Source organism: Cydia strobilella, chromosome 16 (genome assembly GCF_947568885.1).
Source record: "Cydia strobilella chromosome 16, ilCydStro3.1, whole genome shotgun sequence".
NCBI lineage: Eukaryota > Metazoa > Arthropoda > Insecta > Lepidoptera > Tortricidae > Cydia > Cydia strobilella.
In genome coordinates, this window is record NC_086056.1 from 40,078 (window position 1) to 55,344 (window position 15,267).

Here is a 15,267-nt window from a genome sequence, read left to right on the forward strand (position 1 = left end):
TCCTTTTCCAAAAGGAGGGAGATGAAGTGTAGGTATAGAATATTAGGTAAGGATTCAAATAACATGTAATTAGATCATAAGGATCATATAGCTTAGCGGTACCATATACGGAGAGTCATGTAAGACGACTCTCCCCATATTAGGTTAGGAATGTAATCCATATACGGAAAGTAATGTAAGATGACTCTCTAACAACCATTTGACACCTTTCACGTGTAGACCTCCCAAGTAGTGTGATTCATAGTTAACCTAGATAATTTAGTATATAAAGGATTGTATATTTTAAATTAAGGCATTATATCTACAGTTTCTACTCGACAGTCTTGTGTTTTACTTCTGTCTTGGGTCCCATCCTTACAACGGCTAAGTATAAACTTTAGTAGTAATGGCGGACTTAATGCCTCATGGCATTCTCTACCATGTTATAGGTTCAAACAGAAAAATGTGAAGGTGGGTGCAATGCAGTGTAATCAGTAGGTAAGGTACCGTAACATGTTTATCTGATGTTCCATGCAGGCTACGCGTTCCTGCACATGGGCGCGTGCGCGAAGGATTGGGACGCCTTCCCCAACCTCATGTGGGCCTCCGACATGAAGCAGCGCAAGCGCGACGCCCTCAAGCGATACGATGACCAACGCAATATCAAGGGTCGGTCCAACCAACTGTGTTATATCATACTAGCTTTTGCCCGCGACTTCGTCTGCGCGGACTTAGTAACAGCAGCTAAAGTAAGTATAGCGCCTGGAAATTTATGCACACAAATTAGCAGGCACTTCTTTAATTATCTCAATTCCACCCCGCTTTTTACTTTCTTAGGGGATGATTTTCGGGATAAAAACTATCCTATGTCCTTCTCAGGGACTTAACCTATCTCTATGCCAAATTTCATCTAAATCGGTTCAGCGGTTTAAGCGTGAAGAGGGAACACACAGACAGAAAGACAGACAGACTTTCGCATTTATAATATTACTATGGATATGCGCATACGCATACAGATACAGATGTACGAGTAGTGCATAATCCTTTACCATCGTATTTTTTCGGAAACGTTCGTGTTTGTCATGCTACTTCAGTCAACCTCATTACATAGGTACCTACTTTTTGTACTGAGACTGACTGAAATTATGCACCTACTACATGTATCGTACCGGGGGTTTTGGGTGCAGGAATGATTTCGTTACCAAACTATGCATGAATTATTATATATAGGTAGTAAAAGTTTCAAATGGTTCCTTAAAAATATTCGAAAATAGTTCCTTTCTAATATTTTTACTTGAGTATTTTCGGCAAGGGGAGCGTTCAAATAATACGTAACGCAATTTGGGGGGGGGGGGGGGTCTTGTAAAACGTTACGATGCGTTACAGGGTTGGGAGGGGGGGGTTCGAACAGCCCGTTACGTAACATTGTTTTTTATTTGAATTTTAAACTAGGGAATTAAAATTTTCTAAGTTGGCAACTCTTTTCAGTTATTTATTGCGGGGAATCCCTCGATAGTATAAATACGTCATTTTTAGTTTGTTCAACTCTCAAGTTGGCAATTCTGTTTCTTTATGTTTTACGGGTCGGTCATCCCCCAATAGTATTTAACGTCATTTCCCCGGTACTTTGCGCAACGTAATTGTAACTTTTAGGTAAAAAAATGGTCACTAAGTGTTACGTACGTTACGGTGCGTTACACGGGGGGGAGGGGGGGTCAAAAATTGTGTTACGTAATATTTGAACGCTAGTGTAAAACATTCCCGCACCCAAAACCTCGGGGTATGATTATGCACGCGTACCACGTACGGTCAGCTGCGGAAAAATAGTAACCCGCCAATACTAGCTGCATGCAACTTTCTATGCAATCGGCTCCTAAGCCGATGGTCCTGGGTTCGAATCCCGGTAAGGGCATTTATTTCTGTGATGAGCACAGATATTTGTTCCTCAGAATCCCGAGTCATTCAGAAAACTTTTTTTTTTCATTTTAGTTTCTATATGCGGTCAAGAATATTTAAACCTTCAAAATATGTCGGGTTACTCGAGCCTGTGCACGGTGTATATATGTACATATTTACTAATAGTGCTCGGTTTGCACATTTATAATATTGTTTTTTAACTTACGAACAGTTTATTTGAATCTCTATGGTGACTTAAATCTATCAGTCAAGGGCTCCACACACCTTGCAATAAATCGCACGCGGTTTTCGATCCTTTACCAATTGATCTATCTTTTTGGTGAAACGCGAGTTTTCAGTTCGGGGCGAACTACTAGTATATTATTTCACTCCTACGCCGAGCGACGCTGTGGCCGAGTATGTTCCGTATATATTATTTCCTACATGGTAATTTCAAATGAAAATATTTTCTTGTTACTTACCAAAATTTATACTACATATTTAGAGGGCGATTTTATGAGTCGCACAGCGATTCATTGATTGATTGATTGAGTGATTCATTGATTGGATTTATTGGCGAGAGGTCGCACAGGACCGAGAAAAGTGGCGCTGTCTTTTGTCGGAGGCCAAGTCTTATTTTGGGTCGCTGATCGCTGAGCCAACGGAGTGTGTGTGTGTGTGTGTTTTATGAGTCGTCGGGTTTTAGTTAGTGCACTATATTCGTAAGTGAATACCAGATGCATTTTGTGTTCCAGGGTGCGTAGACAAGGGCCAATCGTTAACGCTCGGTAGCGAACGAAACGCAACTGTCTCTGTCGCACTCGCACTAATATGGAAGAGTGATAATGATAACTACGCTATACCATAGTGTGAACGATTGACATGTTGTGTACGCACCACGCACTACGCACGCGTGCCACGCAGGAGGTAAACTACGTTCCGGGTTATTGCAGTTATTGGTTTGTATTATTATTATTCGCGAGTCGACTATTCAATGTAAGTAAGTAGTCGAACGTTTAGTCTACACCTACAGTCTACAGCTACACGTGTGTTCGAAAGGCCGACCGCGAATAACAACATCGAAATTTTGTCATCTGCCTCTCTATCGCACGAATACAGAGAGTGATAGAGAGGCAAATAATGAAATTTCCATTTTCGTATGTCCAAAAATTAGCGACAACAGTCGTTTTGGACTCGTGAACACATTGTTGAATTGTTTTAACCATTCTGGTTGGCATATACAATAAGTAGGTACAGGCAACAAAATCATTCCTGCACCTTTAGTGTTTTCACATTGTCTGGTCCGGTATCGGATGTAGGATCCTACAAGTACAGTACAGCCGCGTAGTCAGCCGCGGGGGGCGGGGGGCGGGGGCGCGCCCTGACCCTGACTTTACCAGTCACGCATACTACAACAAACATTATGCCTACACATACGCACACAAACAAATATTATCGGTCCGACAGCTGACAGCTGACAGGGGGCTCCGACATGGCTGAATTTATCGGAAGCGCCTTTCCGATATCGGATGTCGGAAGGCGCCTATGACAAAAACAGCTGCAAGTGCCATTTGTATTAAGTTGCGTTATTTATCGTTTATTAGTAGGTAATAATGATTTATTAAATGCATATGTCTGAGAAACACATAATATATCTGACATTTTACTTCCTCCGACATCCGATCGGACAATGGGAAAACGCTCTTATTAGTGACAATCTGACAATAACTATAGGCAGCTATGATGTGATTGTGGTGAAGGAAAACTTTAATTACCTATCCTATAACATACCTACGACATGTCGTCACCAATTATAACATTAGTTAAAGTATCTAGTATGTATAAATAATGTTATTAAGTATTATTTAAGTAATTAATTGTAGTCGTAGCTTTATATGTATAGCCGCTGTTAGTTTAGTATAGTATATCATGTCGTGAGCTACCTTGCGCTACACTGACACTTGTTCATAAATTAAATGTTTTAAAATAGCTTGTTTTATTTTAATTACCTACTTAAAAATATTGCTCGTTTATGGGTTCCAAATTTCACCTACTATTATAAATACATTATCGATGATGAGTTATATATTTAACCGATGTATGTATTCAGCACTGCAGGCACCGATAATGAAATAACGTATATAGTATAGATACGGACGGGAGAAGATCGCACCGGCGAAGGAAAAAGACAGTGTGTTTAAAAACAATATATTGGTCACTCCCCTCGAGCGAACACGAACTAAACTAACTAGTTTAACTAACGACACCCTTCGGTCGCGACACTGACACTGCATATGGTCACTCGCACCGTGGGTCTCATGTCCTCGCCGTCATCAGGTCACACGATCACGCGCGACCGCGACCGTGGCGAGGTAACCGTGTGATACACATACAATACAACAGAACCACAACTATATCATAAGGAACGGGCGTCAACGCGTCACGCGTCAGGTGGTGTCTGGTCATTCCGCATTCAACTTTGAAACATCTCAGTTATATACGTAACTATACACATTGGTAACTTTTCTGTCGAGGATTATGTTTATATTTCTAATATTTAGAATCCTCTCAACCGCACGTCAAAACCGTCAAAACATAATTAAAAAGCAAAATTGTTGCGTGGTCGTTCAACTAAATAAACGGAGCGGGTAAATAAACGAAGTACTGAAAACAATATCTAGTATACAGTGTCCTATACTACATACGCTACGCTAAGTCTGCAGCGACTCGGCAAGCGACAAAGTGTAAAGGAGAGATTATTTATTAAGAGTCTAATTCCTATCAAAATCTGTCGTCTTTATGGCAATGTCATAGTTTGTCGCAACGAAGTCGGTGGAATTGGCTCAAATGGACTCTAGGTAACTGACTTGACATACTTTAGCACGTCACAATGTTTACGAATGATCAGCCAACTGTTTAGACGTAGGTCTGTATATTTAGAAGCATTGTAGTGTCGTGTGGCTCGTTAGGGCTTGGCGAGTTCCTTAGCGTCGGGCTCGTCGGCGGCGACGGGCGCCCGGTCCTCCCCGGGGGCGGGTCCGGTCCCGGGCAGGACCGACCGGTCCCCCCCGGGGGCGGTCCCGGTCCCGGGCAGGACCGGCTCGTCCTCGTCGTCGTCGCGACCGTACAGCTCGGGGTAGTTGCCCATGCACGCCTGCATCTCGCTGAACTTCTCGTAGCAGTCGCTGCCCTTCGGCTCCGCCTCGCTGCAACATAAAGAAACGAATTTATAAGCACTGCAGTCACCTGTAGTGGAAGGAGCGTCGGGGGAGTGTGAGGGGGGCAGCACTGCAGTCACCTGTAGTGGAAGCAGGAGAAGGCGTCCCGGAAGGGCTGCGCGCAGGGCCCGGTGGCCATGCCGCCGAGACAGGGACAGCCCCAGTTGATGGAGCCGTCGGGCAGGATGAGGCCGGCGGCGGCGGCGGGCGCGGGCTCGGGCAGCGCGACGCGCGAGGGCTCTGAGAGCGCGGCCGGGGACGCGATCAGCAGCACGTCCTTGCCGCCCGGCCCGCTCGAGATGCGCGATATCGACATGATGGACCTACAACACAAAATTAAATGTGCCTCAGTTCCTACCTCCTACCTAGTCAAATTCGGAAACTACAGTACTTTGGTCATGTATTGGAAAATGACAAATACCACCTCCTCCGGCTGATAATACAGGGGAAAATCCGAGTCGAACGAAAACGTGGAAGAAGACGTACCTTGTGACTCGAAAACCTCAGGTGCCGGTTCGAGATGAGCACCGGATCTAGCCGTTTCGAGCTGCAGCGTCAAAAGTAAAAATAGCCCTAATGACGGCACCGCGAGAAGAAGAAGTCGACTATCGGGCACGGTCACGAATAATTCATAATCATAATACATTATTGCTAATAACCCCGAGCGGTACCGAGTCCGATTAAATGAGAATCCTGTACTATTCCAACTATGTAATTAATACCTTAGGAGCGGGGGCTTTATGATAAGGCTGGTCCGTTTACAATTGTTTTTTTTCAGAAACCATGAATAATTTTATGGAAGTGTAGGAACTGATGCGTCCTACTTTCGCCCAAGCATAGATGATATTAAATAAATATTTAATTACTAGCTTTTGCCCGCGACTTTGTCTGCGTGGACAATACAGGGGACAACCGCAGCTAGAGTAAGAATAGCGCCTGGAAAAATTCTCATAGCAATCTAAATCTGAGCATATTATGCACACAAATTAGCAGGCACTTCGTTAATTATCTCAATTTCACCCCGCTTTTTACTTTCTTAAGGGATAATTTTCGGGATAAAAACTATCCTATGTCCTTCTCAGGGACTCAAATGACTCAACCTATCATCTCTATGCCAAATTTCATCTAAATCGGTTCAGCGGTTTAAGCGTGAAGAGGGAACACACAGACAGAAAGACAGTCTTTCGCATTTATAATATTAGTATGGATATGGATATTAAACTTTAGCTTTTCACGTTATATGCAATGTTAATTTTTAGTCAATAGCTTACGTAACGGTTACACTGTTTATTATGATGATTGATGACCGTTAGTATTATAAAATGTACATCCTTTCCTTTGTCGGACCGGCCCTTTGTGTATCCTGCTTTGTTTTATATCTTTGTCGGCGTCCGAATACCTATTGTTAACTTTTAGCAATAAACTAATTTGCAGCCAGCTTGGGAAACGCTAGGATTCGCCATGTGCCAAACCGTTATGGGTTCGGTAGGTAACTAGGAGTACCATAGCTGGGAAGTAACGGCCATTATTGGTATAGCATGAGTTCTGGGTTAGACGTCAACTCAACAAGTTGTCTTGTACTTACCTTGTATTGTAATTGTAACACAGTTTGAGCATGATTAATAATCAATTATTATATATCGCTCCCTACTTACCTACGATACGATTGTAATTTGTGTTAGTTTAGTTTTAGAGTTATTAATATAGATTAATCTGGGGCACGGCAGTGCCCCCGCCTAGTCGATTAAAAAAAAAGAGGCTCGACTGTACCATCCTTTTGCCAAAGCCATTCAAGCCATTTTCGACGTCCTGCAATTTTGTTCTGGCTAGGGCTTCCAATATCGGACGGCGTCCAATTCCGGAATTCCGGAATTGGGGTTCATCTTATTTTCATTGGATTTTTTTATTAAAAAATCAACGAAAAATGTGAAATTCTGATACTTTACATTTATTAAAGCAAGTATTGTTTTAGTGGAATATAATTTAAAGTATTATTAATCGAGCAATATCAATAAATTGATTAGTGCCTTCTTTGGACTTCGAGATTCCGGAATTCCGGAATGCAAGCCATAGTTCTGGCTAAAGCTAGAACCCTGAATTTTCAGTGACATGTAGGGCAAAATATGGCTTAGATATATTCCCAAGAACATTCAATTTGAACTTTTAGTTTAAGAAATAAAACTATGAAAATGGATTATATCGCGTATATTGAATTTATAATACATCCCGACGTTTCGAACCCTTTACAGCGTTCGTGGTCAATGGGTGACTGAGGAAAAATTACAAAGTGCAAAAATACCCACATACTAAAATAATGAACAATCATAGACTATAAACTTTAAGGCTGGTTGTACATGCAAAATCGGTTCATAAGGCTAGTTATACCGACCGACCGACCGAGTTCCGAGACCGACGTTCATGAGTAACTATCGCGGTAACCGAAGACAATATTTTGTAGTTTAAGAATTATTGCACGTCAAAGTTCCTTAGTTTTGTCACTGACATATTACTCACTCACTCACCGATCATCATAATTCTAAGGTACTTCTAGCAGACCCACAAGCGTCAAATTTCAAACGTAAGTAGTTTTTAGCTTATAAAGCCATAAAAAACCTTAAAATATTACAATATCAGTCACATTCATGCTTTACTCATACCGTACTTGTAATTATGTGTAATGCTCAAAGTGCATGAGATTAGCGCAAGCGCTTGTTAAATTAGAATTATTTTTAATAGTTGACGATGATCCTTATGTCATTATGCATCAGCCGTGCCATGGCCATGTCATTATACGTATTAAAAATCAAAGATATCTAATATTGATACGGTTTTATTTAACACCCCCTGGCAACTGACCTGGCCTGGCCTGAGAACTACTCCGACTGTGGCTCTAGAAATAATGCTAGGACTTCTGCCACTACACACATACATACAGAAAGAAGCGGCTGCCACAGCTCTTCGATTGAAAAATCTAAACCTATGGACATCTTTCAGCTCATGTGTGTTATATCAAGGCCTGCAGCGAGGCGGCCTGGCGGGCGGGCAGGAGTGCGGACTAGGTGACACGCCGGGACCTGCACTAACGCAACAACAACACAACACAAGTGTACCTGTAGTGTGATGTGTGTTATATCAAGGCCTGCAGCGAGGCGGCTTGGCGGGCGGGCAGGAGTGCGGACTAGGTGACACGCCGGGACCTGCACTAACGCAACAACAACACAACACAAGTGTACCTGTAGTGTGATGTGTGTTATATCAAGGCCTGCAGCGAGGCGGCCTGGCGGGCGGGCAGGAGTGCGGACTAGGTGACACGCCGGGACCTGCACTAACGCAACAACAACACAACACAAGTGTACCTGTAGTGTGATGTGTGTTATATCAAGGCCTGCAGCGAGGCGGCCTGGCGGGCGGGCAGGAGTGCGGACTAGGTGACACGCCGGGACCTGCACTAACGCAACAACAACACAACACAAGTGTACCTGTAGTGTGATGTGTGTTATATCAAGGCCTGCAGCGAGGCGGCCTGGCGGGCGGGCAGGAGTGCGGACTAGGTGACACGCCGGGACCTGCACTAACGCAACAACAACACAACACAAGTGTACCTGTAGTGTGATGTGTGTTATATCAAGGCCTGCAGCGAGGCGGCCTGGCGGGCGGGCAGGAGTGCGGACTAGGTGACACGCCGGGACCTGCACTAACGCAACAACAACACAACACAAGTGTACCTGTAGTGTGATGTGTGTTATATCAAGGCCTGCAGCGAGGCGGCCTGGCGGGCGGGCAGGAGTGCGGACTAGGTGACACGCCGGGACCTGCACTAACGCAACAACAACACAACACAAGTGTACCTGTAGTGTGATGTGTGTTATATCAAGGCCTGCAGCGAGGCGGCCTGGCGGGCGGGCAGGAGTGCGGACTAGGTGACACGCCGGGACCTGCACTAACGCAACAACAACACAACACAAGTGTACCTGTAGTGTGATGTGTGTTATATCAAGGCCTGCAGCGAGGCGGCCTGGCGGGCGGGCAGGAGTGCGGACTAGGTGACACGCCGGGACCTGCACTAACGCAACAACAACACAACACAAGTGTACCTGTAGTGTGATGTGTGTTATATCAAGGCCTGCAGCGAGGCGGCCTGGCGGGCGGGCAGGAGTGCGGACTAGGTGACACGCCGGGACCTGCACTAACGCAACAACAACACAACACAAGTGTACCTGTAGTGTGATGTGTGTTATATCAAGGCCTGCAGCGAGGCGGCCTGGCGGGCGGGCAGGAGTGCGGACTAGGTGACACGCCGGGACCTGCACTAACGCAACAACAACACAACACAAGTGTACCTGTAGTGTGATGTGTGTTATATCAAGGCCTGCAGCGCGGCGGCCTGGCGGGCGGGCAGGAGTGCGGACTAGGTGACACGCCGGGACCTGCACTAACGCAACAACAACACAACACAAGTGTACCTGTAGTGTGATGTGTGTTATATCAAGGCCTGCAGCGAGGCGGCCTGGCGGGCGGGCAGGAGTGCGGACTAGGTGACACGCCGGGACCTGCACTAACGCAACAACAACACAACACAAGTGTACCTGTAGTGTGATGTGTGTTATATCAAGGCCTGCAGCGAGGCGGCCTGGCGGGCGGGCAGGAGTGCGGACTAGGTGACACGCCGGGACCTGCACTAACGCAACAACAACACAACACAAGTGTACCTGTAGTGTGATGTGTGTTATATCAAGGCCTGCAGCGAGGCGGCCTGGCGGGCGGGCAGGAGTGCGGACTAGGTGACACGCCGGGACCTGCACTAACGCAACAACAACACAACACAAGTGTACCTGTAGTGTGATGTGTGTTATATCAAGGCCTGCAGCGCGGCGGCCTGGCGGGCGGGCAGGAGTGCGGACTAGGTGACACGCCGGGACCTGCACTAACGCAACAACAACACAACACAAGTGTACCTGTAGTGTGATGTGTGTTATATCAAGGCCTGCAGCGAGGCGGCCTGGCGGGCGGGCAGGAGTGCGGACTAGGTGACACGCCGGGACCTGCACTAACGCAACAACAACACAACACAAGTGTACCTGTAGTGTGATGTGTGTTATATCAAGGCCTGCAGCGAGGCGGCCTGGCGGGCGGGCAGGAGTGCGGACTAGGTGACACGCCGGGACCTGCACTAACGCAACAACAACACAACACAAGTGTACCTGTAGTGTGATGTGTGTTATATCAAGGCCTGCAGCGAGGCGGCCTGGCGGGCGGGCAGGAGTGCGGACTAGGTGACACGCCGGGACCTGCACTAACGCAACAACAACACAACACAAGTGTACCTGTAGTGTGATGTGTGTTATATCAAGGCCTGCAGCGCGGCGGCCTGGCGGGCGGGCAGGAGTGCGGACTAGGTGACACGCCGGGACCTGCACTAACGCAACAACAACACAACACAAGTGTACCTGTAGTGTGATGTGTGTTATATCAAGGCCTGCAGCGAGGCGGCCTGGCGGGCGGGCAGGAGTGCGGACTAGGTGACACGCCGGGACCTGCACTAACGCAACAACAACACAACACAAGTGTACCTGTAGTGTGATGTGTGTTATATCAAGGCCTGCAGCGAGGCGGCCTGGCGGGCGGGCAGGAGTGCGGACTAGGTGACACGCCGGGACCTGCACTAACGCAACAACAACACAACACAAGTGTACCTGTAGTGTGATGTGTGTTATATCAAGGCCTGCAGCGAGGCGGCCTGGCGGGCGGGCAGGAGTGCGGACTAGGTGACACGCCGGGACCTGCACTAACGCAACAACAACACAACACAAGTGTACCTGTAGTGTGATGTGTGTTATATCAAGGCCTGCAGCGAGGCGGCCTGGCGGGCGACGCGGAGGGTCGGCGCGGCGAGCAGGAGCGCGGCGCGCGCGCGGACGAGGTGACGCGCCGGGACTCGCACTAACGCACGTCCACCTGCACAATAATAACATGTGTTTTTACTTATCTAGTTACCTTCCAGATACCTACTATGGTAGTTCAATAGGCCAGTATAAGTCCACAAACAAACAAACAAACAAATGTTTTTGGTAAGTCAAGTCGGGTCTTAAAGTCAGTTACATTTAGGTTGGAATTGAAGATTTAATAAAGAAAGACAATGATTACACAAACACAGACGTTACCTGTGTGTGAGCGCTGCACAGTCAGCACGTCCAAAGGCAGCACAGAACCACACTCTCCAAACACTTCCCCGCAGGCTGCCTGTATAGTCTGCCGCACCTCTAGGGGCTCAACCTTATCTCCAATCCTGAAAAAATACAGTATTATATTATTAGTTACACTGTCATACATATGCAACGTCATTTAGGCGTCCAGTATTATCTATTGATTTAGGATCAATGCCCAAATAAATAATAAATAAATAAGTATTCAGATATTCTTACAGTAGTATGTAAGTAGTAGTAGTGGGTAAGTACTCGGAAAACAATATATATAATATTAATATTATATATACTAAATACACAGAAAAGACTCATGACTCGGGAACAAATTAATATCTGTGCTGTGAACCCAGAACCACCGGCTTCATTCATAGGGTCACTACCACCAAGCCAGACCGGTTGTCAAAATAAACAAGTGCGAGTTGGACTCGCCCACTGAGGGTTCCGTACTTTTTAGTTGTGTTGTTGTACAGTAGTTGTTGTTATAGTGGCAACAGAAATACATCACCTGTGAAACTTTCAACTGTCTAGCTACCACGGTTGATGAGATACAGCCTGGTAACAGACAGACGGACAGAGGAGTCTTAGTAATAGGGTCCCGTTTTTACCCTTTGGGTACAGAACCCTAAAAATAATTATAATAGAGATACCTTGGAGAGATACCTTGGTGACGCGAGGGTCAGTGTAGCTGACACCAAGATCCTCAGGGAGACCATGGTGGAGCGATTGAATCTGTCCTTGGATGCCGTGTCCGAATGGGGCGAGGCCAACTTGGTTGGATTCAACGCCACTAAAACACAGGCGTGTCTTTTCACTGCAAAACGGAGCCAGTTTACCTTGGCTCCCACTTTCCGAAATGTGTCCCTTCCCGTGACCAACACTTTAGAGCTTCTCGGTCTAAGTTTAAAATCAAACTTAAACTTCGGGTCGACTATTGAGTCTAGGGCTAAAACTGCTGCCAAAAAACTTGGTGTCCTATTTAAGGTGAAGCGGTATTTCACGCCGAATCAGCTTCTCTCCCTATACCAAGCACAGGTACGCTCGTGCATGGAATACTGCTCCCACCTATGGGACGGTTCTGCCAAATATCAGCTGGCGGCCCTGGACTCGGTAGAGCGCCGGGCTCATAGACTCTTTGGTGATGATCCATCGGTCAAGTCAAGGATACAGAGCCTTGAGCATCGCCGTCGAGTCGCTTGCCTATCGGTGTTCTATCGGATACATTTCGGGGAGTGCGCACAGGAACTGCACGACCTGATCCCACCTTCCCCTTTCCATCATCGGACATCCAGGCGCGGGGAGCGTATGCACCCGTTCGTGGTCCACATTCCATTCGTTCGGACGAAACGTTTTGCCTCCTCCTTTTTGGTACGGACGGCTAAGGAATGGAATGCGCTCCCGCCATCTGTATTCCCTGATCAATATGACCTCGGTCTCATTAAAACAAGAGTGAATAGGCTGTTACTGAACCGGTGAGCTCCATCTTAGGCCCTGTCTTCACTTTCCATCAGGTGTGACTAGGGCCAATCGCCGATCAGTTTATAATAAAAAAAAAAAAAAAAAAATGTAAAGTATGTAAACAACTGAATAAAGTTTACTGACATAAACATTGGGAGTCATTTATTTTGTAGAAGGACATCTAAAACATTTATTTATATATCATACATAATATAAGTAAGTACCTAAATTACAATAGCCCCATGGCCCCCATGGGTGAACGACCTTAACAATGTGCATTAGGCAAAGCCTTGCATTAGGTTCGCTTTTCAATTCATCGTCTGCATATAACACTGGAAATCTGTATTCTATTGCACAATGTTAACACTATCACTGGCTATCAGACAAATTCGGAACTTAAATTTTGTCTGAAATATAGAAAGTCAATTTTAGTAAACACGGGTTGTAGCAGCATTACGATTGCATGAAAGAACCACTGTCGGCTCTGCAATCTACAAATTCCCCGTGATTACTTGAGAAAGTCGAGAAGCAATTGCAATAAAATCGGGTCACTCGCCGGTGTACTCACACGTCAATCTGCAGGTAGAAGTAGCGTGCACTCATTCGAAACTCGAAGGTAACTTCACTGCTCGCGCAGTGTGAAATTCCGATACAAAACTGTTAAATGTTCACTCCAAAATAAAATATTAGATATCCGCACTACACGTTTTGAGGTTATGAATACACAAATGTCATAGTGACAATCCGACGTCTGCGTTTTGGTACTGCATGTATCAGATGCGTTTGGTTACAAGGTTTATTACAAACATTTATATTTCAATTTCAATATTGGAAATGTTATTTTTAACTGTTTATACTCATAGACATAGTTAATAGGTATATTATTATTATTATTATTTTATAACGTCGCGAGCTATGTAAACGAATAGAATACCTATACTCTGGCAAAACCTGCTTTGTCAGATGAAAAAGGCGGCAAATTTTAAAAATGTAGGCGTGAAGGATAGATCTTCCATGCAAATTTGAATCTCGCGCCTTTTTCTACTGACGAAGTTCACTTGCTGGCAAGTGGTATGTGAGAGTTGCTTTGCTAGCGTTCTTTGTATGATGTATGAAAAATCTAGGTATAGCAGGCACAAAACTACAATGAAAGTACCATACATCAGCACAATCAAATCGAGCCATATCTAATCTAACTCTTAAGCCCGCTCCAGCTAGACTACGCGGCGCGAAGCCGCGAACGCGAGTGTGGAGGGCCCTTTAGCTCATCAAAGTAAAATAATAGGCTTTCTGGGTACAGTTGGACTCTAGGCTAGCGTCGGCGCCCGGCGGAGAGTAAAGAGTATAGACAAGACGCCCCCGAAGTGGTATTAGTGTTATTTATTTATACACGGTACACGGGCACATCTATCACGCAGGATCAGTGCGTCGTGTTCGCCTTCAAGCTGCGGGCTGATGGCGGGTCTACTATATACGTCTCTCCAAGCCGGCCGGCGAAAGCATATAATACTTTACACCGTACAACGCGCACAGCACGTTGACTAGCTAGAGGCGTCCTCGGAATTGGCATTTTAGAATTACAAAGTAACTAGTTAATAATCTGTGATTACAAGTATTACAACTGCCAAACGGCAACGTATTTCATTTAGGGAAATAAGTTTTTCAGTATGACTATGGATTCTCCTAGTAACTTAGTGGTTTGTTGTTGATATAGATTGCCGCGAAATTTGCTGCAGGCGCAACCCATGCGCAGGGGTTGTAGAAATCATCTTGAAAGAGAAAACCCTATGAGTTTTCGCGTTCTTGGTCCATTTACATGATCTATCTGGTATGACTGACCTATTGCCTATTGACATACAAAACTAAAAAGTATTAACGATATTACTGTTAAACATTCAGACATTTAATTTTGAAGTGGAAAATGTTACCTATAAACTATAAATAAAGTAGTATATTAAATGTAAAATTAAAAACAAGTAACAAACGCATACATACATAGAGCACAGATGTGGTGTGTAGATGGAGTGGAGGTATATACCTAATGCTATAATGCTTTGATTGCATAGGTCCAAAATAGGAGCACAATTTTTATTGTTTTACAGCGTCGAGCGATGCCAATGGCACTTGTGCGCAGTTTGTAGACTTTGCAGTTGTAATATAATAGACCTGTACCAATAACTTCTGAGGTTATAAGAATATTAATGTTGCTTATTTTTTATATATAGTTTCCAGACCATATACTAAACCTAAAAATAATATTTTGTGTCATCCTAGGTATTTGCTTAGGTAGAAATTTAGGTATTTCTTTTTTCAATCAGCATTCTGTAAAAAAAATATTCGAGACGAAATTCTTTGTTTCCCTGTAAAGGCAAAGTGGCTTCCGACGTACACACGCATTTTGTGTCATTTTCATCCACGGGTATAATGGCATTTAATAAATACCTAATATTGATCCTAAAACGCCTAAAAAAATATTAGAGTCGGTAAGTGAAGTGTTGTACTTTACAGAACATTGT

The 15,267-nt window shown here is 45.0% G+C and overlaps 1 protein-coding gene across 3 annotated transcripts; it reads right to left on the bottom strand.

Moving 5' to 3' along the window:
• Window positions 1-4,069: 4,069 nt before the first annotated feature.
• Window positions 4,070-13,489, bottom strand: LOC134748131 (mitochondrial intermembrane space import and assembly protein 40). Of its 3 annotated transcripts, XM_063682833.1 has the most exons (5): window positions 13,320-13,489; window positions 11,255-11,379; window positions 10,910-11,048; window positions 5,174-5,416; window positions 4,071-5,081 (listed from the first exon to the last, which is right to left on the bottom strand). In XM_063682833.1, exons 4-5 carry the CDS (start codon window positions 5,407-5,409, stop codon window positions 4,841-4,843), a joined length of 477 nt encoding a protein of 158 aa, XP_063538903.1. In that variant the 5' UTR covers window positions 5,410-5,416; window positions 10,910-11,048; window positions 11,255-11,379; window positions 13,320-13,489; the 3' UTR covers window positions 4,071-4,840. The 3 variants fall into 3 exon arrangements, with proteins under 3 accessions (XP_063538904.1, XP_063538905.1, XP_063538903.1); XM_063682834.1 differs by lacking the exon at window positions 10,910-11,048 and having other exon boundaries at window positions 4,070-5,081; XM_063682835.1 differs by lacking the exons at window positions 10,910-11,048; window positions 11,255-11,379; window positions 13,320-13,489 and adding an exon at window positions 8,204-8,247 and having other exon boundaries at window positions 4,070-5,081.
• Window positions 13,490-15,267: the final 1,778 nt, after the last annotated feature.

Excerpts from the sequence above, each read along its gene's own strand:
- LOC134748131 (XM_063682834.1), bottom strand. The coding sequence starts at position 5,409 with ATGTCGATATCGCGCATCTCGAGCGGGCCGGGCGGCAAGGACGTGCTG. Across the intron at positions 5,082-5,173 it reads TTCTCCTGCTTCCACTACAG|CGAGGCGGAGCCGAAGGGCA; the intron begins GTGACTGCAGTG and ends TTTATGTTGCAG.